The following is a 24,439-nucleotide window of genomic DNA, read 5'->3' on the forward strand; positions in this document are numbered from 1 at the left end:
GGGAGTGCCCAGTACCTGAGGATCTGAACCCAGGGGAGTGCTCACTGTCTGAGGAACTGAAGCCAGGGGAGCGCTCAGAAGCTGAGGATCTGAACCCAGGGGAGTGCTCAGTGTCTGAGGATCTGAACCCAGGGGAGTGCTCAGTACCTGAGGATCTGAACCCCAGGGGAGTGCCCAGTGTCTGAGGATCTGAACCCAGGGGAGTGCCTAGTGCCTGAGGATCTGAACCCAGGGGAGTGCTCAGTACCTGAGGATCTGAACCCCAGGGGAGTGCCAAGTGTCTGAGGATCTGAACCCCAGGGGAGTGCTCAGTACCTGAGGATCTGAACCCAGGGGAGTGCTCAGTACCTGAGGATCTGAACCCCAGGGGAGTGCTCACTGTCTGAGGAACTGAACCCAGGGGAGTGCTCAGTACCTGAGGATCTGAACCCCAGGGGAGTGCCAAGTGTCTGAGGATCTGAACCCCAGGGGAGTGCTCAGTGTCTGAGGATCTGAACCCAGGGGAGTGCTCAGTACCTGAGGATCTGAACCCAGGGGAGTGCCTAGTGCCTGAGGATCTGAACCCAGGGGAGTGCTCAGTACCTGAGGATTTGAACCCCAGGGGAGTGCCCAGTGTCTGAGGATCTGAACCCAGAGGAGTGCTCAGTACCTGAGGATCTGACCCCCAGGGGAGTGCCCAGTGTCTGAGGATCTGAACCCAGGGGAGTGCTCAGTACCTGAGGATCTGAACCCCAGGGGAGTGCCCAGTGTCTGAGGATCTGAACCCAGGGGAGTGCTCAGTACCTGAGGATCTGATCCCCAGGGGAGTGCCCAGTGTCTGAGGATCTGAACCCAGGGGAGTGCTCAGTACCTGAGGATCTGAACCCCAGGGGAGTGCCCAGTGTCTGAGGATCTGAACCCAGGGGAGTGCTCAGTACCTGAGGATCTGAACCCCAGGGGAGTGCCCAGTGTCTGAGGATCTGAACCCAGGGGAGTGCCTAGTGCCTGAGGATCTGAACCCAGGGGAGTGCTCAGTACCTGAGGATCTGAACCAGGGGAGTGCCCAGTACCTGAGGATCTGAACCCCAGGGGAGTCCTCAGTACCTGAGGATCTGAACCCAGGGGAGCGCCCAGTGTCTGAGGATCTGAACCCAGGGGAGTGCTCAGTACCTGAGGATTTAAACCCCAGGGGAGTGCCCAGTGTCTGAGGATCTGAACCCAGGGGAGTGCTCAGTACCTGAGGATCTGAACCCCAGGGGAGTGCCCAGTGTCTGAGGATCTGAACCCAGGGGAGTGCTCAGTACCTGAGGATCTGAACCCCAGGGGAGTGCCCAGTGTCTGAGGATCTGAACCCAGGGGAGTGCTCAGTGTCTGAGGATCTGAACCCCAGTGGAGTGCTCAGTGTCTGAGGATCTGAACCCCAGGGGAGTGCCTAGTGTCTGAGGATCTGAACCCAGGGGAGTGCCCAGTACCTGAGGATCTGAACCCCAGGGGAGTGCTCAGTGTCTGAGGATCTGAACCCCGGTGGAGTGCCTAGTGTCTGAGGATCTGAACCCAGGGGAGTGACCAGTGTCTGAGGATCTGACCCCCAGGGGAGTGCTCAGCACCTGAGGATCTGAACCCCAGGGGAGTGCCCAGTGTCTGAGGATCTGAACCCCAGGGGAGTGCTCAGTGTCTGAGGATCTGAACCCCACGGGAGTGCCCAGTGTCTGAGGATCTGAACCCCAGGGGAGTGCCCAGTGTCTGAGGATCTGAAGCCAGGGGAGTGCGCGGTGTCTGAGGATCTGAACCCAGGGGAGTGCCCAGTGTCTGAGGATCTGAACCGAGGGGAGTGCTCAGTACCTGAGGATCTGAACCCAGGGGAGTGCCCAGTGTCTGAGGATCTGAACCCAGGGGAGTGCTCAGTGTCTGAGGATCTGAACCCCAGGGGAGTGCTCTGTACCTGAGGATCTGAACCCAGGGGAGTGCCCAGTGTCTGAGGATCTGAACCCAGGGGAGTGCCCAGTGTCTGAGGATCTGAACCCCAGGGGAGTGCTCAGTACCTGAGGATCTGAACCCAGGGGAGTGCTCAGTACCTGAGGATCTGAACCCCAGGGGAGTGCCTAGTGTCTGAGGATCTGAACCCGGGGGAGTGCCCAGTACCTGAGGATCTGAACCCAGGAGAGTGCCCAGTGTCTGAGGATCTGAACCCAGGGGAGTGCCCAGTGTCTGAGGATCTGAACCCAGGGGAGTGCCCAGTGTCTGAGGATCTGAACCCAGGGGAGTGCTCAGTGTCTGAGGATCTGAACCCAGGGGAGTGCCCAGTGCCTGAGGATCTGAATTCCAGTCACAAACCAACAGTGCCAGATGGTGAAAAAAAAAACAAAATCCATATTTGAAGCCAAACAGTCACTGACTCACGCTGCTTGATAAACCGCTGTTGCAACCATGCACACAAGCATCACGTAGAATATGGGATAGGCCAGCTGTACATTCCCCTGGATCGACAGAATGATCATTACTGACACACCCTTTGCTGCAACAACAGTCACTGACCCTGGAGGAGCAAAAGACACAATAACAGTGTGATTAATGACTCTGTACATTGTACAGCCAGTATTCCTTACCCTGCTGAATTACCAATGAATCTGTATTTACCGAGCCTGATAATCCTTACCCAGTTGAATCAGCACTGGCTCCTACAGTACACAGCCAGAAAAATCATCTCAACGGGTAATCACTGACTGCTCACAGCCATATCAATATCAGGGCTACAAAAGCATGTCAGAAGCTGGGCAAAAGTGATAATTGACTCTATCTTAAAGCACAAAACCTCCCCACGACCTACAAGACTCGAGTCAGGAATGTAACGAATTCTTACTCGTCTGGATGGATGCAGCCACAACATTCAAGAAGCTCCACACCATCAAGGACTGAAGTGTTTGCTTCCTCAAGTTCTGTGCCACTGGACTTAGTGTCCATCCTCTCAGGCACCTGTACACTGTAACATCATCGTGTACGGCCTGCAGGTTGCTCTGTAGCACCTTACTTCAACAGTTCCTCCCAGCCCAGCGACCTCCATCATGAAGAAGGGTGCAGCAAGATCACAAGAACTCTAGCTTGCACATACTTCTGACTTACATATATCACTGTTCCTTCATCACCACTAAAATTTCCTATCCAGCTCCATGGTGGAAGTACTAACAGCACAAGGACTGCAGCGGTTTGAGGAGAACTAAGGGTGAGCAATTGCCAGCATTCGTACACCCCAAAGATGAACAGTAACTGTGTACAGTTAGCAAGAAACCCTTATCCTACTGAATAGACAATAACTTCTAATCATTTCAGTGACTATAATATTACGCTGCTGAACTCTGTACAGCCCCCAACCTTGAGTATGTCTGGCTGTTACCAGCTGAGCCATCCATCACCAGGTCTAGCTCAGCCATAATAAGCTCCTTTGGACTGCACTCTCTTCTGCTAAAGCTGCCCACAACTCCAGGATCACCCTGGTGATCAACGATAAGGCCCAACTTCTTTTCTCCACAACCATGTGTCTCTTTCAAGCCCTCCTCCCTGCCCCCTCATCTCCAGCAAGTACATGGACTTCAATGCCACTAATTGCTGCTAGCTATTAAGATGCCTCTGTTGCTGTCCCCTCCTCCTATCCTCACTCTTTTTTATTATTTGTTCATGGGATGTGGGCGTCGCCAGCTAGGCCAGCATTTATTGCCCATCTTTAACTGCCCTCATTGCTCACTCAATCCCCCCACTGTCTCTGTGTTGTCAGACTGCTCTTTAACTGCCCTCATTGCTCACTCAATCCCCCCACTGACTCTGTGTTGTCAGACTGCTCTTTAACTGCCCTCATTGCTCACTCAATCCCCCCACTGTCTCTGTGTTGTCAGACTGCTCTTTAATTGCCCTCATTGCTCACTCAATCCCCCCACTGTCTCTGTGTTGTCAGACTGCTCTTTAACTGCCCTCATTGCTCATTCAATCCCCCCACTGTCTCTGTGTTGTCAGACTGCTCTTTCGACATCCAGTCCTGGATGAACGACAATGTCCATCAGCCAAACATTGGGAAGAATGAAGTGATGTCTTCTGCCCTGACCAAAAACTTCATTCCAATGTTTTTCACTAATTTCCCCCAAACCACAGTCACTGCAGAGTCTGGTTCAGTCTCAGACACCTTGGCATCCAATATGACCTTGAGCTGACTTTCAGACCCCATACTCTCTCCATCACAAAGACTTTAACCTTTGTAACATCGCTCATCCCTACTCTGCCTCAGCTCATCTTCTGCTAAAACCCTCATCTATGCCTTTGTTCCAGACTCAACTATTTCAATACTCTCCTGGTCAACCTCCCATCTTCTACCCTTTGTAAATCTGAAGTAGAAACAGGAAATGCTGGAAATACTCAGCAGCTCTGGCAGCATCTGTGAAGAGCGAAACAGAGCAATGCTTCAAGCCTTTCATCTTTTATGGTTTTCTGGGTTTTTTTCAGATTTTCAGCATCTGGCGTATTTTACCGATGTAAACATGACATCTTCGCAGCAAGTCCCATTCACCCAATTGCTCCCATGCTCGCTGTCTTACATTAGCTCCTGGTCCATCATTCTCACATTCATGTTTAAATACTATAATAGGCTCCCCATCCCGATCTCCATAACTTCTCCAGCCTGACAACCCTCCCCAAACACTGTTCATGACTCTGACGACTTGTGAATCTACCCTCCTTTCATTGATAGCCTTGCCTTCAGTTGGGTTAACCCCACGTTCTGAAATTCCCTCCCAAACTCCTCCATTAGGACCTGCCTTAAAACCCACTTCCTTGACAAAGTTTTTGATAACCTGTCCTTACTTCTCCTCCTTTTGCTTGGTGTCCATGTTCTTTTATTGTCTCCATGAACTATCTTCGGACATTTTAGTTGATTATACTAGTGTGAAAGTGACAGCTTTGGTCTGAGGAATGGAGCCTCGGGCTAGGCAGGGAACAGTTGCTCCTGGGCAGTCTGAGGGGGGAGGGTAAACAGATGCTTCTGGGCAGTAGCTCATGTTTCTTGTTGCAAATGCCTGACCTCAGCTGGAGACATGCAGGTGAAGTTGGTGTCCAGCTGTGCAGGAGGAGGATAGACAGCATTGACGGGCTACAGAAACTCTGGGGCAAAGAGAAGCAGAAAAACTAGTTTCTTGTGCAGACTGAAGACGGCCCTACTGGAGGAAAGCCCAGGATATTACTCAGTACTCTGTGAGCTTGCATGCTGATCAGAAGCTGGCGAACTCTGCACTTACCCAGCAGGGCCACCAGCAGCAGAATAATGACAAGGTACGCCATCTTCTGTCTTTTATAGAAATACAGGAGAAGGCAGAAGATGATGATCACCACAAGCTGAGATAGAGAAAGGAACAAGTTAGTGGCATTAAATTAGAACATTTAAACTGGAACCATTCCTGAAGCACTGTCCAATCCTACCACTGATAACAGTGGTACAAACATAGTAACCTGTCCAAGTCAGTGCTGCCTCCGCGCAACCCCCCCCCCCCCCCACGACCCCAATCCCTTCCCTCTCCCCCACCAACTCCCTTCCTCCTCTCCCTCACTGCGCCCCAATCCTCTCCTCTCCTCCCCTCCCCCACTGCTACCCCAGTCCCTACCAGGTACAGGAGGAACGGCAACCCTAGAAGATGCAGGACCAGGTTCCTTCCAGAGAGCGTCTCGTGAGTATTAGGTCCAAAGGTGACCAGTAGATAGATTCCGATTACCGTTAAACCCCAGCCAAGGAACGACAGCACATACCGCCCTGCAGGACAGGAGAACACATCAGTCAGGGGGCTTCAAACTTCTAATTTACTGCTTACGTAACAGAAACAGGCACTACTGGACGAAGAAACACCAATTCACAAAATCATTAACAGTACAGCAGAGAAGGTGCCCGCCAAGTCTGCACTGGCTCTTTCAAAGCACAATCCAGTTAGTTTCACTCCCCCACTCTTTCCCCTTATCCATGCAATTTCTTGTCCTTAAAGTATTTATCCAATTTCCCTTTGAAGACTACTATTGAATCAGTGTTCGTCGTCCTATCAGCCATTGCATTCTCAATCCTAACTACTCATTGCATAAAAAAGTTTTTCCTCATGTCACAACTGCATCTTAAGTCTATGCTCTCTGTTTATTGACCCTTCAGCCACTGGAAACTGTTTCCCTTTATTTACTCTATGGAAATTGTTCATGATTTTAAACACCTCTCTCTCTGCTTGAAAGGGAACAACCCCAACTTTTCCAGTCTGAAACAGCTTTGTTAACTTGACCTACCATCTTCAAAGATTTGTGCACAAACACCCCAGGTCTCACTCTCCTGACATCCTCTTTTAAAACTGCATCAGTTTGCATGCATTACCTCTGCTCATTCTTCCTATGTATCACCTCACACTTTCCTGTGTTGAACTTCATCTGCTATGTGACTGCCCATTCCAGGAGCCTGTCTATGTCCTCTTGAAGTCGATCACCATCTCCCTCAATGTTTACTACACTTCCAAGTTTTGTGTCATCTGCAAATGTTGAAACTGTGCCCTGTGACCCCCAAGTCCAATTCATTAATACATATCAAAAACACGTCAACATTCACTGAACACTCGTTCAGGTTACGAAGTAGAGACATTTTCTCACTTAATAATAACTTACGTAGAAATTCTTTGGGTTTCCACTTGTCCCTCAGGAATATGATTCCTATAATTGAGCTGGCTGACGAGAGAAAAGATACAAATATATAAAGTATAAAGCTCAGCTTCTGTCAACTCGCATGCAGCACCACCCTATCAGGACCCGCCTTCCGCTACTCATCCGACCCCCCTCTCTCCCCTCTCCCCGCACTCCCCTCCGTGAGACCTTCTCTTACTTCCCCAAGGACATCTCCCCCTCAGTGGAACCCTCCCTCTGGGGTTCCATCTTCCTTTATCACAAGGGACCCTCACTCCCTGCGGGACCCACAGAGAACGGCTGTTTTGTTTGCTCAGATACCTGAGATTCAGTACGCTGTGTACTGTGTGAATCACTAAGAGATAAGAACAATTTCGTACCGACAATGGAAACAGCACTGAGTGGCGTGACGAGCGATAGTGGGGCGAAGGCGTACGAGATAAAGACTCCCAGCTCCCCCAGTAACATCAGCACCAACCCCAACCACCATGTCTTCGTCCGAAAGTACGATCGAGGGTCTTTGGCGCCTGATAACCTCACGTGGCTGTACTTCTGTAACAGGAGGTGGAAATTATTACAAGGACAGTACTGTGAAGTAAGAGGATGGTGGCGGGGGAGAAGGGGACTGTGGAGTACTGAGAAGTGTAGAGGAACAGAGAGATCTTGGAGTGCACGTCCACAGAGCCCTGAAGGTAGCTGGACAGGGAGATAAGGTGGTGAAGAAGGCATATGGGATACTTGCTTTTATTAGCCAAGGCATAGAATATAAGAGCTGGGAGGTTATGCTGGAATTGTATAAAACACTAGTTAGGCCACAGCTGGAATACAAGATGCTGTTCTGGCCACCGCACTATAGCAAAGATGTGATTGCACTCGGGAGGATACAGAGGAGATTTATGAAGATGTTGCCCAGACTGGAGAATTTTAGTTATGAGGAAAGATTGGATAGGTTAGGGTTGTTTTCTTTGGAACAGAGGAGGCTGATGGGAGACATAATTGAAGCATATAAAATTATGAGGGGTCTAGATAGAGTGGATAGGAAGGTCTAATTCCCCTTGTTTGAGGGGTCCATAACCAGGGGGCATAGATTTAGGCAAAGAGGGAGGAGGTTTAGAGGGAATTTGATGGGAATGTTTTTCACCCAGAGGGTGATGGGGATCTGGAAGTCACTGTCTGAAAGTGTGGTAGAGGCAGAAACCCCCATAACATTTAAAATGTACTTGGATATGCACTTGAAATGCCTGAGCCTACCAAGGCTACTGACCAAGAGCCAGAAAGTGGGATTAGGCTGGATGTCACCTTGGGCATGGACACTATGGGCCGAATGGCCTCCTTTGTGCTGTAAATTTCTATGATTCCATGATTGTATGAATACATGTTAGTGGTGCAGCCTGGGTACAGTTTGAAACAGATCTGCACACAGTCTGAAGGAACACAACTGCTAGTCAGCTGCTCACACTCCCACCACATTATCATGAGTATCACTTTAGGATGCTTGAGTGTCTCTCTATACAGCTCTCAGCCACCAGAGATGCCAATAGACTGACAGAATTTTAAATATTACAAATTCCACACAACCTCAGAGCAAGGGGAATTACTGGGTGGTTAATCAAAACTACACATGGTAATGGTGCTCGTAAATGGAGTCAGAAAGCTATGAAACCCTGTGTAGCGACCCACTGGTGAGCACTGCCCAACAGTGCACAAGGAAACAGCCCCAGAAGAAAAGGCAGCAAGTTACAAGAGAGTGCTGCCTGGACCAAGGTACAGTTTGCCAGTCACAGCAATCTTGTAGATGTGGCTGAGTATTTCCTGAGGAAAGTGGATAACAGGGTGAGCTGCCTCCCTGGAGCTACAGTGAAAGATTGCAAGGTATACTGAATGAGATAGGAAGGCTCCCAGTATCTATGTCCAGTCAATGGCGGAGGGCATGTGGGCCCTCAAAACCAGATGAGGATGGGCTCAGAACTCGGTGAGAGAGTGCAGAGTAATGTTTTATGGAATACTCCCAGAATTTGGGAAAGGAAGGAGGGACACCAAAGGAACTGGGCATTAACTCAAAGTGAGAACAAGGCCAATGTTGTAGCTGTACTGGAACAGCTTGTCTAGATGCATGGCTAGTTCTGGAGCAGAGGTCTTTAGCACTACAGTCTGTTTGTTGTCAGGACAGTCCAAACAGGCAAGGAGAGATAAAGGAGCAGATATGTAGGCAAATCTCAGAAAGGTGTAAAAATAATAGGGTAATAATAGTAGGGGATTTCAACTTCCCCAATATCAACTGGGATAGTCTCAGTGCAAAAGGCTTAAAGAGGGCGGAATTCTTAAGTGCATACAGAAGAGCTTTTTGAGCCAGCACGTAGAAAGACCTACAAGAGAAGGGGCAGTACTGGACCTAATCCTAGGGAATGAAGCCAGACAAGTGATAGAAGTGTCAGTGGGGGAGCATTTCAGGGATAGTGACAATAACTGTAAGATTTAAGGTAGTTATGAAAAGGACAAACAGGGACTGGAAACAGAAGTTCTGAATTGGGGGAAGGCCGATTTCAATATGATAAAACAGAATCTGGCCAAAGTGGACTGGGAGCAGCTACTTGTAGGAAAGTCTACATCAGACCAATGGGAGCCATTCAAAAAGGAAACAGTGAGAGTTCAGGGCCAACATGTTCCCATAAAGGTGAAGGGTAGGACCAACAAGTCCAGGGAACCCTGGATGTCAAGGGATATAGAGGAGTGGATCAGGAACAAAAAAGAGGCTTATGGCAGATTCAGAGCGCTGAAAACAGCAGAGGCCCTACAGAAGTATAGGAAGTGTAGGGGGGGGGGTACTTAAAAAAGTAATTAGGAGAGCGAAGAGGGGACTTGAAAAAACACTGGCAGGCAAGAAAATCCCAAGGCATTTTATAAGTATATTAAGGGCAAGAGGATAACCAGGGAAAAAGTAGGGCCCATTAGGGACCAAAGAGGCAATCTGTGTGGGGAGCCGGAGGCCACAGGTGACGTTTTAAATGATTACTGTTCATCTGTGTTCACTATGGAGAAGGATGATGTAGGTGTGGAAATCAGGGAGGGGGATTGTGATATACGTGAACAAGTTAGCATTGAAAGGGAGGAAGTATTAGCTGTTTTAGCGGGCTTAGAAGTGGATAAATCCCCAGGCCCAGATGAGATGTATCCCAGGCTGTTGAGTGAGGCAAGGGAGGAGATAGCAGAGACTCTGACACAAATTTTCAAATCCTCTCTGGCCACAGGAGAGGTACTAGAGGAATGGAGGACAGCGAATGTGGTACCATTATTCAAGAAGGGTAGCAGGGATAAACCAGGTAATTACAGGCCAGTGAGTCTAACATCAGTGGTAGGGAAACTATTGGAAAAAATTCTGAGGGACAGGATTAATCTCCACTTGGAGAGGCAGGGATTAATCAAGGATAGTCAGCATGGCTTTCTCAGGGGGAGATTTTTTATTTATTTAGAGATACAGCACTGAAACAGGCCCTTCAGCCCACCGAGTCCGTGCCGACCATCAACCACCCATTTATAATAATCCTACACTAATTCCATTTTCCTACCACATCCCCACCTGTCCCTATATTTCCCTACCAGATCATGTCTAACAAACCTGATTGAAATTTTCGAGGAGGTGACTAGGTGTGTAGATGAGGGTAAAGCAATAGATATAGCCTACATGGACATCTGCGGTAGAGAATTCCACAGGTTCACTAAACTTCCGAGTGAAGAAATGTCTCCTCATCTCAGCTCTAAATGGCATACCCCATATCCTGAGACTGTGACCCCTGGTTCTGGACTCCCCTGCCTCCGGGAACATCCTCCCTGCATCTAGCCTGTGTAGTTCTGTTAGAATTTCACAGGTTTCTAGGAGATTCCCTCTCATACTTCTAAACTCGAGTGAATATAGGCCGAGTCGACCCAATCTCTCCTCATATGTCAATCCTGCCATCCCAGGAATCAGCCTAGTAAATATTAATATTAATGCTAATATTAGTGACTTGGATTTCTTTGAAAATTTGTTCATGGATGTTCTAAAAGAGATAGCTGCAAAGATAGAGGATGCACTGGTAATGATTACCAAAATTCCCAAGATTTTAGAACAGTCCCAGCGGATTGGAAGTTAGCAAATGTAACATCGCTATTAAAGGAGGGAGAGAGACAACAGGGAGCTGCAGACCAATTCACCTGACATCAGTCATCAGGAAAATGCTGGAATCTATTAAGGAAGTCTTAACAATGCACTTAGAAAATCATAGTGTCACGGAATACATTACTCTGCACCCACTCACTGAGTTGTGAGCCGATCATCATCTGGTTTTTAGGGCCCCCATGTCCTCGGTCATTGACCCTGACATAGGCATGGATATTGGGAGCCTTCTTGTCCCATTCAGTATACCTCTTTACCTTCCTCTGTAGCTCCAAGGAGGCAGCTCAACCTCCTATCCACTTTCCTCAGGAGCATTTTCAAGTTGGCAGGCTGTGACTAGCGAAGTGCTGCAAGGAATAGTGCCGGGCCTTAACTATTTACAATCTACATTAATGACTTAGTCGAAGAGATCGAGTGTTATGTATGTGCATTTACAGACAATACAAAGCTAGGTGGGAATATAAGAACATAAGCAATAGGAGCAGGAGTAGCCCAAACAACCCATCGAGACTGCTCCACCACTCAATATGTTCATGGCTGATCTTGGGCTTCAACTCCACTTTCCTGCCTGCTCCCCATATTCGTTGATTCCCTGAGAGACCAAAATCTGTCTATCCCAGCCTTAAATATATTCAACGATGGAGCATCCACAACCCTCTGGGATAGAGAATTCCAAAGATTCACAACCCTGTGAGTGAAGAAATTTCTCCTCATCTCAGTCCTGAATGATTGGCCCCTTATCCTGAGACTGTGCCCCAGTATTTCAGATAACTCAAACAGCTGAAACAATGCCTCAGTGTCTACTCTGTCAAGCCCCTTCAGAATCTTGTATGTTTCAATAAGATCACCTAAAGCCTGGTTTGGGTATAAAATTGAAACCCGACCCGACCACATCCAACCCGAACCCAACTCAGGCCCGAGTCATTTAATTTTTTTTAATGCCCGACCCGACCCGAACCTGACACATGTAGTCGGGTTTGATCGAGTAGCCAGGCTTTAGGCCAGCGTCCTGAATAAACAGGCCCAAGGAGATGGAATAAATGAACGATTCATTTTGAATAGAGATTCCTTCCGATTGTCATTCAGTTTAACTATTGTGGATTTGCGCCTCTCCAACAATGGCACCCATCACTGCCTAATGCTGTCCTCTCAAACCATGCTGCTGGGAGATGGAAGTATGGTGACTGTAGGTAAGTAGATCTTGTATTTGGATACTGTAAACTGTATCTTCAAATCTAATCTCTGTGGCCTCTTTGTCTTGAGAGACAATAGGTAAGTGCCTAGAGGTGGTCAGTGGCTTGTGAAGCAGCACCTGGAGTGGCTATAAAAGCCAATTCTAGAGTGACAGACTCTTCCACAGGCGCTGCAGATAAAATTGGTTGTCGGGGCTGTTACACAGTTGGCTCTCCCCTTGCGCTTCTGTCTTTTTTCCTGCCAACTGCTAAGTCTCTTTGACTAGCCGACCCATAAACTGTGACATTACAAAAAAACCCTTAAAAAAGTAAAATAAGAAACTTCTAGAAACACTCAGCGGCTCAGGCAGTGGAGAGGAATAGAGCTAACATTTCAGGCTGATAACCTTTCATCAGGACCTGCAAAAAATATAATGGCAGATTCATTATAAAGGCCTTCAGAAATCAGTACGGTTGTGATTTCAGATATTCCTGTTTCGTAAACGTTTGTTCTGCGTAATCACCATTTTCAAACTTATTAATTTAACTGTAGGAACTTTGCTGTATATTCCGATTATCCCGGTTTTCCCTAAGGATTTGTGATTGAGTTTTAGAATGAGTGCTCTTAGTTCATATTGTTCTACTTCCTGGATGATTGATTTTTAGAGAAGTTATTGCCATGACTTGTCATCATTCTCAAGTCTAACAAAGTCAGAATTGGATTTGTAGTAATTTGATAACGTTAGATCTGATATAAATAACCCCCAAGGGTCCCTGAGTTGCTAATTACGAGTTGTTTGCTTTTATTTGACACAAGACACTTGGATATAACACACACTAGAACACAATGCTCACAACACACTGTTTCTTTCAGTTCCAGAGAGACTGAAACTGACTTCGCCGCCTCCGACTACAAAACACCGCAAAATCCATCATTACAAGTACCCAATTATGCGTGGCAAGAAGAAAATGAATAATAATGGTAAGAGTGATGCTAAACTGCATTGACCATGTCTGAGAGATAGACTGGGACTTTCTCCCCATTCAGTATTTCTGGGAGATAAGTAGAGTCGGTTTTCATTTCATTCCTCACAGACCAATGGGTTACAAAAACTGTCCACACTGAAAGCCTGGCTTTGAATATCCCGCGTGTCCACGTCCAGCCCGACCCAACCCGAACCCAGCACATGTCAGGTCTGGGCGGGTTCGGGTCGGGCAGCCATGCTTTAAGATCACCCCTCTTCTAAACTCTAGGGAATATAGATCCAATTTACTCAGCTTCTCATCATAGGACAACCCCCTCATCCCAAGGACCAATTTAGTAAACCTTCGCTGTACCACCTCCAATGCAAGTATATCCTCACTTAAATATGGAGATCAAAACTACACATAGAGTGCTGAATTTAATAAGCCTGCTGCTAGTCCCAGTGGCAGGCCCGGAAATGGGTGCTGTTCCTGTCAGTCATGTTGGCAGCCAGCCCACTACAATCATGCGGCAGCCGGCCATTTGGCATACTGGAGACACAGGCTGCCCAATCACATGGCGAGGGAGGGATGAGAGCTGTCGATTATGGCGTCAGATGACTCCAGTGCAGGTGCCATTTTAAAGGCCTGCCAGCCCTGCATTCACTCCTGCCTTGGAGTCATTTGCAGCTTGGAGGAGCTTTAAAGTAATCGTGACTGGTTTCTGTAACCATCCCCCAACCCCCGAGGAGGGCAGAAAATGACGGATGAGGCAAGACACAGGGTGGCCGCACGATTCAGTGATGCCTCCCTGCAGACTCTTCTCCAGGCTGCAAGGGAAAGGCAGGAGATTCTCTTACTCGCGATGGTAAGAAGAGGTCCTCCCGCCTGACCAAGCAAGCCTGGGTGGAGATCGCAGAGAAAGTCTGCAGCGCGGGTCACCCAACGCAACTGGGTCCAGTGCAGGAAGAGGGGTCAATGACCTCCTGTGTTCTGCCTTTTTGGGGATTGCATATGACTACATGGGAGGATGCGTGACATGGGGAGGGTGGCACTATTTCGGCAAAGCAGAGGTGCAGGTTAGGACCTCATCCTGAAAGATGCATGACTGCATTTCAACCACAGAAATCGTCCTTTGTAGTTCATTCTCGTTAACTCCCCTGACAGCATGTGTCAGCATGAGAGATGTCAGATACTCCAAGTAGGGGTGGCACAGTGGCGCAGTGGTTAGCACCGCAGCCTCACAGCTCCAGCGACCCGGGTTCAATTCTGGGTACTGCCTGTGTGGAGTTTGCAAGTTCTCCCTGTGTCTGCGTGGGTTTTCTCCGGGTGCTCCGGTTTCCTCCCACAAGCCAAAAAAAGACTTGCAGGTTGATAGGTAAATTGGCCATTATAAATTGTCCCTAGTATAGGTAGGTGGTAGGGAAATATAGGGACAGGTGGGGATGTTTGGTAGGAATATGGGATTAGTGTAGGATTAGTATAAATGGGTGGTTGATGGTCGGCACAGACTCGGTGGGCCGAAGGGCCTGTTTCAGTGCTGTATCTCTAATCTAATCTAGGGATGAGGGTCGGACACTAACAGAAATGTCATGTTGATCTCTCTGCCAATCTCTACTATCTCCATTCTTCCTCTTGCAGAACAAGAGGGCCCAAAATTAGGAGGGAGGCGGTCCGTTCTGGAGGAGGAGTTCCTGATCTGCGCTCTGTCTCACCGCCGCTGAGGTAGAGGCCTTGGAACTGGCGGAGACCCAGTGCAATTTCCGATGGGGAGACTGGAGCACCTCTGCAGGAGAGCAAGGATTGGCCTCCATTGATCTACTCATTAATTACGGCAAACCACATCACACATGGTTGCCATGACGAGATCTGCATAGCCTAACACACATGTTTGCGTTCTCACGTGCAGGTCAACGTGCGCAGGATAGCGCAGCCACAGGGGGACAGTCGTTCATCTCTGAGGAGGAGAAACTCTCAGAGGATGCACCATCCCATGACTCTCCTGCACTTTCCACCAGCACAGATACTTTCACCTCGATGGGTTTCTGCTCAGCTGGAGAATCAGGCTCACAAGCTAGTGAGAGCACCGCACACGCACAAGCAGCTGTCTGAGGCTGAGACAGCCAAGGCCGACAGTCGGAGGTCTGTGGGTGTCCAGGCCCATGATGAGCTCTGGGCTGATGATGAGCCTCTGGTGTTGACAGCTCAGGGCATGCTGGAGTTGCTTTCTGTGGTAGAGAATTCCACAGGTTCACCACTCACTGGGTGAAGAAATCTCTCCACATCTTAGTCCTAAATGGCTTACCCACTTTCCTTAGACTGTGCCCCCAGTCCTGAACTCCCCTGCCATCGGGAACATCCTTCCTGCATATAGTCTGTCCAGACCTGTTAGAATTTTGTAGGTTTCTATGAGATCCCCTCTCATTCTTCTAAACTCTAGCGAATACAAGCCTAATCGACCCAATCTCTCTTCATACGTCAGTGCTGCCATCCCAGGAATCAGTCTGGTGAACCTTCACTGCACTCCCTCCATAGCAAGAACATCCTTCCTCAGATAAGGAGACCAAAACTGCACACAACACTCCAGATGTGGTCTCACCAAGGCCTTGCAAACTGCACCAAGACATCCTTGCTCCTGTACTCGAATCCTCTCGCTATGAAGGCCAACATACCATTTGCCTTCTTAACTGCTTGCTGCACCTGCATGCTTGCTTTCAGCGACTGGTGCACAAGGACACCCAGATCTCGCTGCACCTCTCCCTTTCCCAATCTATCGCCGTTCAGATAATAATTTGCCTTTCTGTTTTTGCCACCAAAGTGTATAACCTCACATTTATCCACATTATACTGCATCTGCCATGTATTTGCCCACTCACTCAACCTGTCCAAATCACACTGGAGATTCTCTGCATCCTCCTCACAGCTCACACTCCCACCCAGCTTTGTGTCATTTGCAAACTTGCATATATTACATTTAATTCCCTCATCTATATCACTGATAGATATTGTAAATAACTGGGGTCCTAGCACTGATCTCTGCGGTACCCCACTAGTCACTGCCTGCCACTCGGAAAAAGACCCCTTTATTCCTACTCTTTGTTTCCTGTCTGCCAACCAGTTCTCTATCCATGTCAGTACCTTATCCCCAATCCTATGAGTTTTAATTCTGCATGCTAATCTCTTATGTGAGACCTTATCAAAAGCCTTCTGAAAGTCCAAATACATCACATCCGATGGTTCTCCCTTATCTATTCTACTAGTTACATCCTCAAAATATTCCAGTAGATTTGTCAAGCATGATTTCTCTTTCGTAAATCCATGTTGACTTTGTCCGATCCTGTCATTGTTTTCCAAGTGCTCCGCTATTACATCTTTTATAATGGACTCTAGAATTTTCCCCACTACTGATGTCAGGCTAACTGGTCTATAATTCCCTGTTTTCTCTCTTCCTCCTTTTTTAAATAGTGGGGTTACATTAGCTACCCTCCAATCCATTGGAACTGTTCCAGAGTCTATAGAATTTTGAAAAATGACCGGCAGTGCATTTCTAGGGCCACTTCTTAAGTTCTCTGGGATGGAGATTATCAGGCCCTGGGGGATTGATCTGCCTTCAATCCCATCAATTTCCCTTACACCATTTCCCTATTAATACGGATTTCATACAGTTCCTCCTTCTCTCTAGACTCTATGTTCCCCAACATTTCTAGGAGGTAATTTGTGTCCTCCTTTGTGAAGACAGAACCAAAGTATGTATTTAATTGGTCTGCCATTTCTTTGTTCCCCATTATTAATTTCCATGTTTCTGACTGTAAAGGACCCACATTTGTCTTCACTAATTTTGTTCTCTTCACATATCTAAAGGATCTTTTACAGTCAGTTTTTATGTTCTCTGCAAGCTTACTCTCATTCTCTATTTTCCCCTTCTTAATCAATCCCTTTGTCCTCCTTTGCTGAATTCTAAACTGCCCCCAATCCTCAGGTTTGCTGCTTGTTCTGGCCATTTTATATTTCTTCTCCTTGGATCTAATACTATCCCTAATTTCTTTTGTAAGCCACGGTAGAGCCACCCTTCCTGTTTTATTTTTGCACCAGACAGGAATGAACAATTGTTGTAATTCATCCATGCGCTCTTTAAATGCTAGCCATTGCCTATCCACTGTCAACCCTTTAAGTAACGTTCCCCAATCTATCATAGCCAACTCGCGCCTCATACCTTCATAGTTTCTTTTATTTAGATTCAGGACCCTAGTCTCGGAATCAACTCTCTCACTCCATCTTAATGAAGAATTCTGTCATGTTATGGTCGCTCTTCCCCAAGAGACCCCGCACAACAAGATTGTTAACTAATCCTTTCTCATTACACAATACCCAGTCTGTTCTCTAGTTGGTTCCTCAACGTATTGGTCTAAAAATCATCACGTATGCACTCCAGAAATTCGTCCTCTACAGTATTATTGCTAATTTGGTTTGCCCAATCTATATTGTAGATTAAATTCACCCATAATTACAGTTGCACCCTTATTGCATGCATCTCTAATTTCCTATTAAATGCCATCCTCTACATCACCACTGCTGTTTGAGGGTCAATATACAACCCCCACCAACGTTTTCTTGCCCCTTGGTGTTTCTTAGCTCCACCCATACAGATTCCACATCAGGATTTTGAGCTAATATCCTTCCTCACTATTGTATTGATTTCCTCTTTTACTAACAACGCTACTCCACCTCCTTTCCCTTTTTTCCTGTCCTTCCTAAATATTGAATACCCCTGGATGTTCAGTTCCTATCCTTGGTCACCCTGCAGCCATATCTCCGTAATCGCAACTATATTGTATCCACTTACATCTATTTGCATGGTTAATTTGCCTACCTTATTGTGAATATTTCGCGCATTGAGATACAATGCCTTGAGGCTTGTCTTTTTAACAGTCTTAGTCATCTTAGAATTATTTCACACTATGGCCCTATTTGTTTCTTGCACTTGATTTCTATGCCTTCCATGTTTGCCTTTTTGTTTCCTGTCTTTTGTTTCTATCCTTGTTTTCTCCTCCTCAGTCTCCCCGCTCAGATTCCCATCCCCCTGCCATTCTAGATTAAATCCAAAAGACTCCAAAAGACTTGCAGGTCGATAGGTAAACTGGCCATTGTAAATTGCCCCTAGTGTAGGTAAGTGGTAGAAGAATGGTGGGGATGCAGTAGAGAATATGGGATTAATGTAGGATTAGTATAAATGGGTGGTTGTTGGTCGGCACAGACCCGGTGGGCCGAAGGGCCTGTTTCAGTGTTGTATCTCTAAATAAATAAATAAAATAAATCCTCCTCCTTTTGAAGGTTAGAATTTTTTCGAATGTTTGTGGATGGGATGCCAATCAAGCGGGTTGCATTGTCCTGGTGTCGAGCTTCTTGAGTGTTGTTGGAACTGCACCCATCCGGGCAAGTGGAGAGTATTTCATCATGCTCTTGACTTGTGCCTTGTAGATGGTGGACAGGCTTTGAAGAGTCAGAAGGTAGGTTACTCACCGCCTTGACAAGTGATGACACCTTGAAGGAGTGCAGTCCAGGCCACGGCGTCAATGGGCAAGGGACTGCACAAGAAAGAACAGCAAAGCATGGAAATGCAGTTGTCATAGGAGATGCCATAGTTAGGGGGACAGACAGGCATTTCTGTAACTGTCATCCTAAATTCCACATGATGTGTTAACTCCCTGGTGACGGACAGGGTGCAGAATATTCTGAAGGGGGAAGGGAATGAGCCAGAAGTTGTGGAACACATCAATACCAATGACAGAGAGGGCTGATATTGATGTTCAATGGTCGATTTCCAGGAGCTCGAGGGGACTTTAAGGAGTAGGACCTCAACATTAGTAATCTCTGGATTATTCCAAATACCTAAAGCTAGCGAGTGTAGAAATAGGAAAATAGGGAGGATCAATGTTTGAGGCATGGTGCAGGAAGGAAGGCCTCAGATTCTTGGGACATTGGGACTAGCTCTAGGGCGGGAGACACCTCATGAAAAAGGATGAGTTACACCTCAACAGGATAGGGACCAATGTCCTCACAGCGAGGTTCACTAGTGTGGTTGAGGAGAGTTTATACTAAATTGGGAGCAGGGTGGGCACCAGCACATAGAAATAGAGAAGGAATAAGGTGCATAAAGTGACAGTGTTGGATAGTACCAGAGAAGGAAGTAGTACCATATTAGATCGGAGCAGACTAAGAGGGAAGTGGGGTGGAGAAAGTGGAAAGGCTTGCCATTTTTTTTTCCATAATCTTCCAATCTTCCCTAGATACAGGGGAGGTGCTGGGGGATTGGAGAGTGGCAAATCACAGAATTATTACAGGCTGGTCAGTTTGACATCAGTGATGGGTAACGGTTTAGAAATAATAAAATTAACAGTCACCTGAAGATAATTTATTTATTTATTTATAGATGCAGCACTGAAACAGGCCCTTCGGCCCACCGACGGCAGGGAGAGCGAGGTGGCAGCTGGGTAAGTGAGTTTACAACTTATATAAACTTACCTTTTTGTTTTGCCGGTTTCTTTTTGCAGCGGCTTAACTTAAGCTTAAGATTGAAAATGGCAGGAGATCTCAGACCCGTGTTATGCTCCTCTTGCTCAATGTGGGAGCTCGGGGACACGGCTGATGTCCCTGACTCCTTCACGTGCTGGAAGTGTGACCAGCTGCAGCTCTTGTTAGACCGCATGACGGCTCTGGAGCTGCGGATGGACTCACTTTGGAGCATCCGCGATGCTGAGGAGGTCGTGGATAGCACGTTTAGCGAATTGGTCACACCGCAGATTAGGATTGCTGAGGGTGAAAGGGAATGGGTGACCAAAAGGCAGAGAAAGAGCAGGAAGGCAGCGCAGGTGTCCCCTGCGGTCATCTCCCTCCAAAACAGGTATACCGATTTGGATACTGTTGAGGGAGATGGCTCACCAGGGGAAGGCAGCAGTAGCCAGGTTCATGGCACCGTGGCTGGCTCTGCTGTTCGGAAGGGCGGGAAAAAGAGTGAAAGGGCTATAGTCATAGGGGATTCAATTGTAAGGGGAGTAGACAGGCGGTTCTGTGGTCGAAAACGAGACTCCCGAATGGTATGTTGCCTCCCAGGTGCACGGGTCAGGGATGTCTCAGATCGGCTGCAGAACATTCTGAAGGGGGAGGGTGAACAGACAGTTGTCGTTGTGCACATAGGCACCAATGATATAGGTAAAAAACAGGATGAGGTCCTACAAGCAGAATTTAGGGAGTTAGGAGCCAAGTTAAAAAGTAGGACCTCAGAGGTAGTAATCTCAGGATTGCTACCAGTGCCACGTGATAGTCAGAGTAGAAATGAAAGAATAGTCAGGATGAATGCGTGGCTTGAGAGATGGTGCAGGAGGGAGGGGTTCAGATTTTTGGGACATTGGGACCGGTTCTGGGGGAGGTGGGACTATTACAAATTGGACGGTCTACACCTGGGCTGGGCTGGACTAGAACCAATGTCCTTGGGGGTGCTTTTGCTAACGCTGTTGGTGAGGGTTTAAACTAATGTGGCAGGGGATGGAAACCAAATGAGGTCAGTGGACAGTAAGGAGGTAGTAACTAAAGCCTGTAAGGAACTAGATAATGAAGTCAGCGTGACTAAGGGAAAGAGTAGACAGGGAGCAGATGATGAACGCAAAGGGACTGGTGATCTGAGGTGCATTTGTTTTAATGCAAGAAGTGTAGTAGGGAAGGCAGATGAACTTAGGGCCTGGATTAGTACCTGGGAGTATGATGTTATTGCTATTACTGAGACTTGGTTGAGGGAAGGCCATGATTGGCAACTAAATATCCCAGGATATCGATGCTTCCGGCGGGATAGAGAGGGAGGTAAAAGGGGTGGAGGAGTTGCAGTACTGGTCAAAGAGGATATCACAGCTGTGCTGAAGGAGGGCACAATGGAGGACTCGAGCAGTGAGGCAATATGGGCAGAACTCAGAAATAGGAAGGGTGCGGTAACAATGTTGGGGCTGTACTACAGGCCTCCCAACAGCGAGCGTGAGATAGAGGTACAAATATGTAAACAGATTATGGAAAGATGTAGGAGCAACAGGGTGGTGGTGATAGGAGATTTTAATTTTCCCAACATTGACTGGGATTCACTTAGTGTTAGAGGTCTAGATGGAGCAGAATTTGTAAGGAGCATCCAGGAGGGTTTTCTAGAGCAGTATGTAAATAGTCCAACTCGGAAAGGGGCCATACTGGACCTGGTGTTGGGGAATGAGCCCGGCCAGGTGGTTGAAGTTTCAGTAGGGGACTACTTTGGGAATAGTGATCACAATTCCGTAAGTTTTAGAATACTCATGGACAAAGACGAGAGTGGTCCCAAAGGAAGAGTGCTAAATTGGGGGAAGGCCAACTACACCAAAATTCGGCAGGAGCTGGGGAATGTAGATTGGGAGCAGCTGTTTGAAGGTAAATCCACATTTGATATGTGGGAGGCTTTTAAAGAGAGGTTGATTAGCGTGCAGGAGAGACATGTTCCTGTGAAAATGAGGGATAGAAATGGCAAGATTAGGGAACCATGGATGACAGGTGAAATTGTGAGACGAGCCAAGAAGAAAAAGGAAGCATACATAAGGTCTAGGAGGCTGAAGAAAGACGAAGCTTTGAAAGAATATCGGGAATGTAGGACCAATCTGAGACGAGGAATTAATTGGGCTAAAAGGGGTCGTGAAATATCTTTAGCAAACAGGGTTAAGGAAAATCCCAAAGCCTTTTATTCATATATAAGGAGCAAGAGGGTAACTAGAGAAAGGATTGGCCCACTCAAGGACAAAGAAGGAAAGTTATGCGTGGAGTCAGAGAAAATGGGTGAGATTCTAAACGAGTACTTTGCATCGGTAATCACCGAGGAGAGGGACATGACGGATGTTGAGGTTAGGGACAGATGTTTGATTACTCTAGGTCAAGTCGGCATAAGGAGGGAGGAAGTGTTGGGTATTCTAAAAGGCATTAAGGTGGACAAGTCCCCAGGTCCGGATGGGATCTATCCCAGGTTACTGTGGGAAGCGAGAGAGGAATAGCTGGGGCCTTAACAGATATCTTTGCAGCATCCTTAAACACGGGTGAGGTCCCGGAGGACTGGAGAATTGCTAATGTTGTCCCCTTGTTTAAGAAGGGCAGCAGGGAAAATCCAGGTAATTATAGACCGGTGAGCCTGACGTCGGTGGTAGGGAAGCTGCTGGAGAAGATACTGAAGGATAGGATCTATTCCCATTTGGAAGAAAATGGGCTTATCAGTGATAGGCAACATGGTTTTGTGCAGGGAAGGTCATGTCTTACCAACTTAATAGAATTCTTTGAGGAAGTGACAAAGTTGATTGATGAGGGAAGGGCTGTAGATGTCATATACATGGACTTCAGTAAGGCGTTTGATAAGGTTCCCCATGGTAGGCTGATGGAGAAAGTGAAGTCGCATGGGGTCCAGGGTGTACTAGCTAGATGGATAAAGAACTGGCTGGGCAACAGGAGACAGAGAGTAGCAGTAGAAGGGAGTTTCTCAAAATGGAGAGTGGTGTTCCACAGGGATCCGTGCTGGGACCACTGTTGTTTGTGATATACATAAATGACTTGGAGGAAAGTACAGGTGGTCTGATTAGCAAGTTTGCAGACGACACTAAGATTGGTGGAGTAGCAGATAGTGAAGGGGACTGTCAGAGAATACAGCAGAATATAAATAGATTGGAGAGTTGGGCAGAGAAATGGCAGATGGAGTTCAATCAGGGCAAATGCGAGGTGATGCATTTTGGAAGATCCAATTCAAGAGTGAACTATACAGTAAATGGAAAAGTCCTGGGGAAAATTGATGTACAGAGAGATTTGGGTGATCAGGTCCATTGTTCCCTGAAGGTGGCAACGCAGGTCAATAGAGTGGTCAAGAAGGCATACGCATGCTTTCCTTCATCGGACGGGGTATTGAGTACAAGGGTTGGCAGGTCATGTTACAGTTGTATAAGACTTTGGTTCGGCCACATTTGGAATACTGCGTGCAGTTCTGGTCGCCACATTACCAAAAGGATGTAGATGCTTTGGAGAGGGTGCAGAGGAGGTTCACCAGGATGTTGCCTGGTATGGAGGGCGCTAGCTATGAAGAGAGGTTGAGCAGATTAGGATTATTTTCATTAGAAAGACGGAGGTTGAGGGGGGACCTGATTGAGGTGTACAAAATCATGAGAGGTATAGACAGGGTGGATAGCAAGAGTCTTTTTCCCAGAGTGGGGGATTCAATTACTAGGGGTCACGAGTTCAAAGTAAGAGGGGAAAAGTTTAGGGGGGATATGCGTGGAAAGTTCTTTATGCAGAGGGTGGTGGGTGCCTGGAACGCGTTGCCAGCAGAGGTGGTAGACGCGGGCACGATAGCGTCTTTTAAGATGTATCTAGACAGATACATGAATGGGCAGGAAGCAAAGAGATACAGACCCTTAGAAAATAGGCGACAGGTTTAGATAGAGGATCTGGATCGGCGCAGGCTTGGAGGGCCGAAGGGCCTATTCCTGTGCTGTAATTTTCTTTGTTCTTTGAGTCTGTGCCGACCATCAACCACCCATTTATACTAATCCTACATTAATCCCATTACCCTCTTACATCCCCACCTTCCCTCAATTCCCCTACCACCTACATATACTAGGGGCAATTTATAATGGCCAATTTACTTATCAACCTGCAAGTCTTTGGCTGTGGGAGGAAACCCATGTGGTCACAGGGAGAACTTGCAAACTCCACACAGGCAGTACCCAGAATCGAACCCGGGTCGCTGGAGCTGTGAGGCTGCAGTGCTAACCACTGCGCCACTGTGAAATTAAAGAGAGCCAGCGTGGATTTGTAAAAGGCAGATTATGTTTGATTAATTGAATTCAATATTTTGATGAAGTAACATAAAAACATGAGGAGATTTCTTCACCCAAAGAGTGGTGAACCTGTGGAATTCTCTACTATGGAAAGCAGTTGAGACCAAATCATTAAACATACTCAAGGAAGAGTTAGATATAGTTCTTAGGGCTAATGGGATCAAGGAATACGGGGAGAAAGCGGAACAGTTTGGATATTAGCCATGATTGTCCTGAACGGCGGAGCAGGCTCGAAGGGCCGAATGGTCTACTCCTGCTTCTATTTTTCTATGTTTTTATGTTTCTAAAAAGGTGATGAAGGGAATGGAATGGATGTTGGGAAGCAAACCATCCGGATCAGGTGCCTTATCCACTCGAAGCATAGCTAACCTTTCCAGTACATCCAGACTATCAGTTTTCACCCCATCCATTACCTCTACCATCTCTACTTCTATTGATATTTTGTCAGCATCCTCTTCCTGCGTAAACACCAATACAAAGTACTTGTTAAGTATATTAGCCTTGCCCTGTGCCTCTAAGCAGATATCACCTTCTGTGTCCTTAATATGCCTCACCACACCTCTTACTTACTATTTACATGCTGGTAGAAGATTTTTTGATTACCTTTTATGTTAACT

At 47.1% G+C, this 24,439-nt stretch overlaps 1 protein-coding gene across 5 annotated transcripts in view; it reads right to left on the minus strand.

Annotated features, from left to right (window-relative positions):
• nipal3 (NIPA like domain containing 3) overlaps positions 1-24,439 on the minus strand; it is a 288,597-nt gene that overhangs the window by 179,292 nt on the left and 84,866 nt on the right. For 4 of the 5 annotated variants that reach the window (XM_068011074.1, XM_068011071.1, XM_068011073.1 and 1 more), the window contains exons 3-7: positions 7,041-7,212; positions 6,646-6,705; positions 5,619-5,764; positions 5,256-5,352; positions 2,380-2,515 (exon numbers count right to left, since the gene is read on the minus strand). In XM_068011074.1, coding sequence (XP_067867175.1) covers positions 2,380-2,515; positions 5,256-5,352; positions 5,619-5,764; positions 6,646-6,705; positions 7,041-7,212 — 611 coding nt within the window. The remainder of the gene's footprint in view (positions 1-2,379; positions 2,516-5,255; positions 5,353-5,618; positions 5,765-6,645; positions 6,706-7,040; positions 7,213-24,439) is intronic. The other variant, XM_068011076.1, reaches the window with a different exon arrangement.

The sequence above is a fragment of the Heterodontus francisci genome, chromosome 31, assembly GCF_036365525.1.
Source record: "Heterodontus francisci isolate sHetFra1 chromosome 31, sHetFra1.hap1, whole genome shotgun sequence".
Classification (NCBI taxonomy): Eukaryota; Metazoa; Chordata; class Chondrichthyes; order Heterodontiformes; family Heterodontidae; genus Heterodontus; species Heterodontus francisci.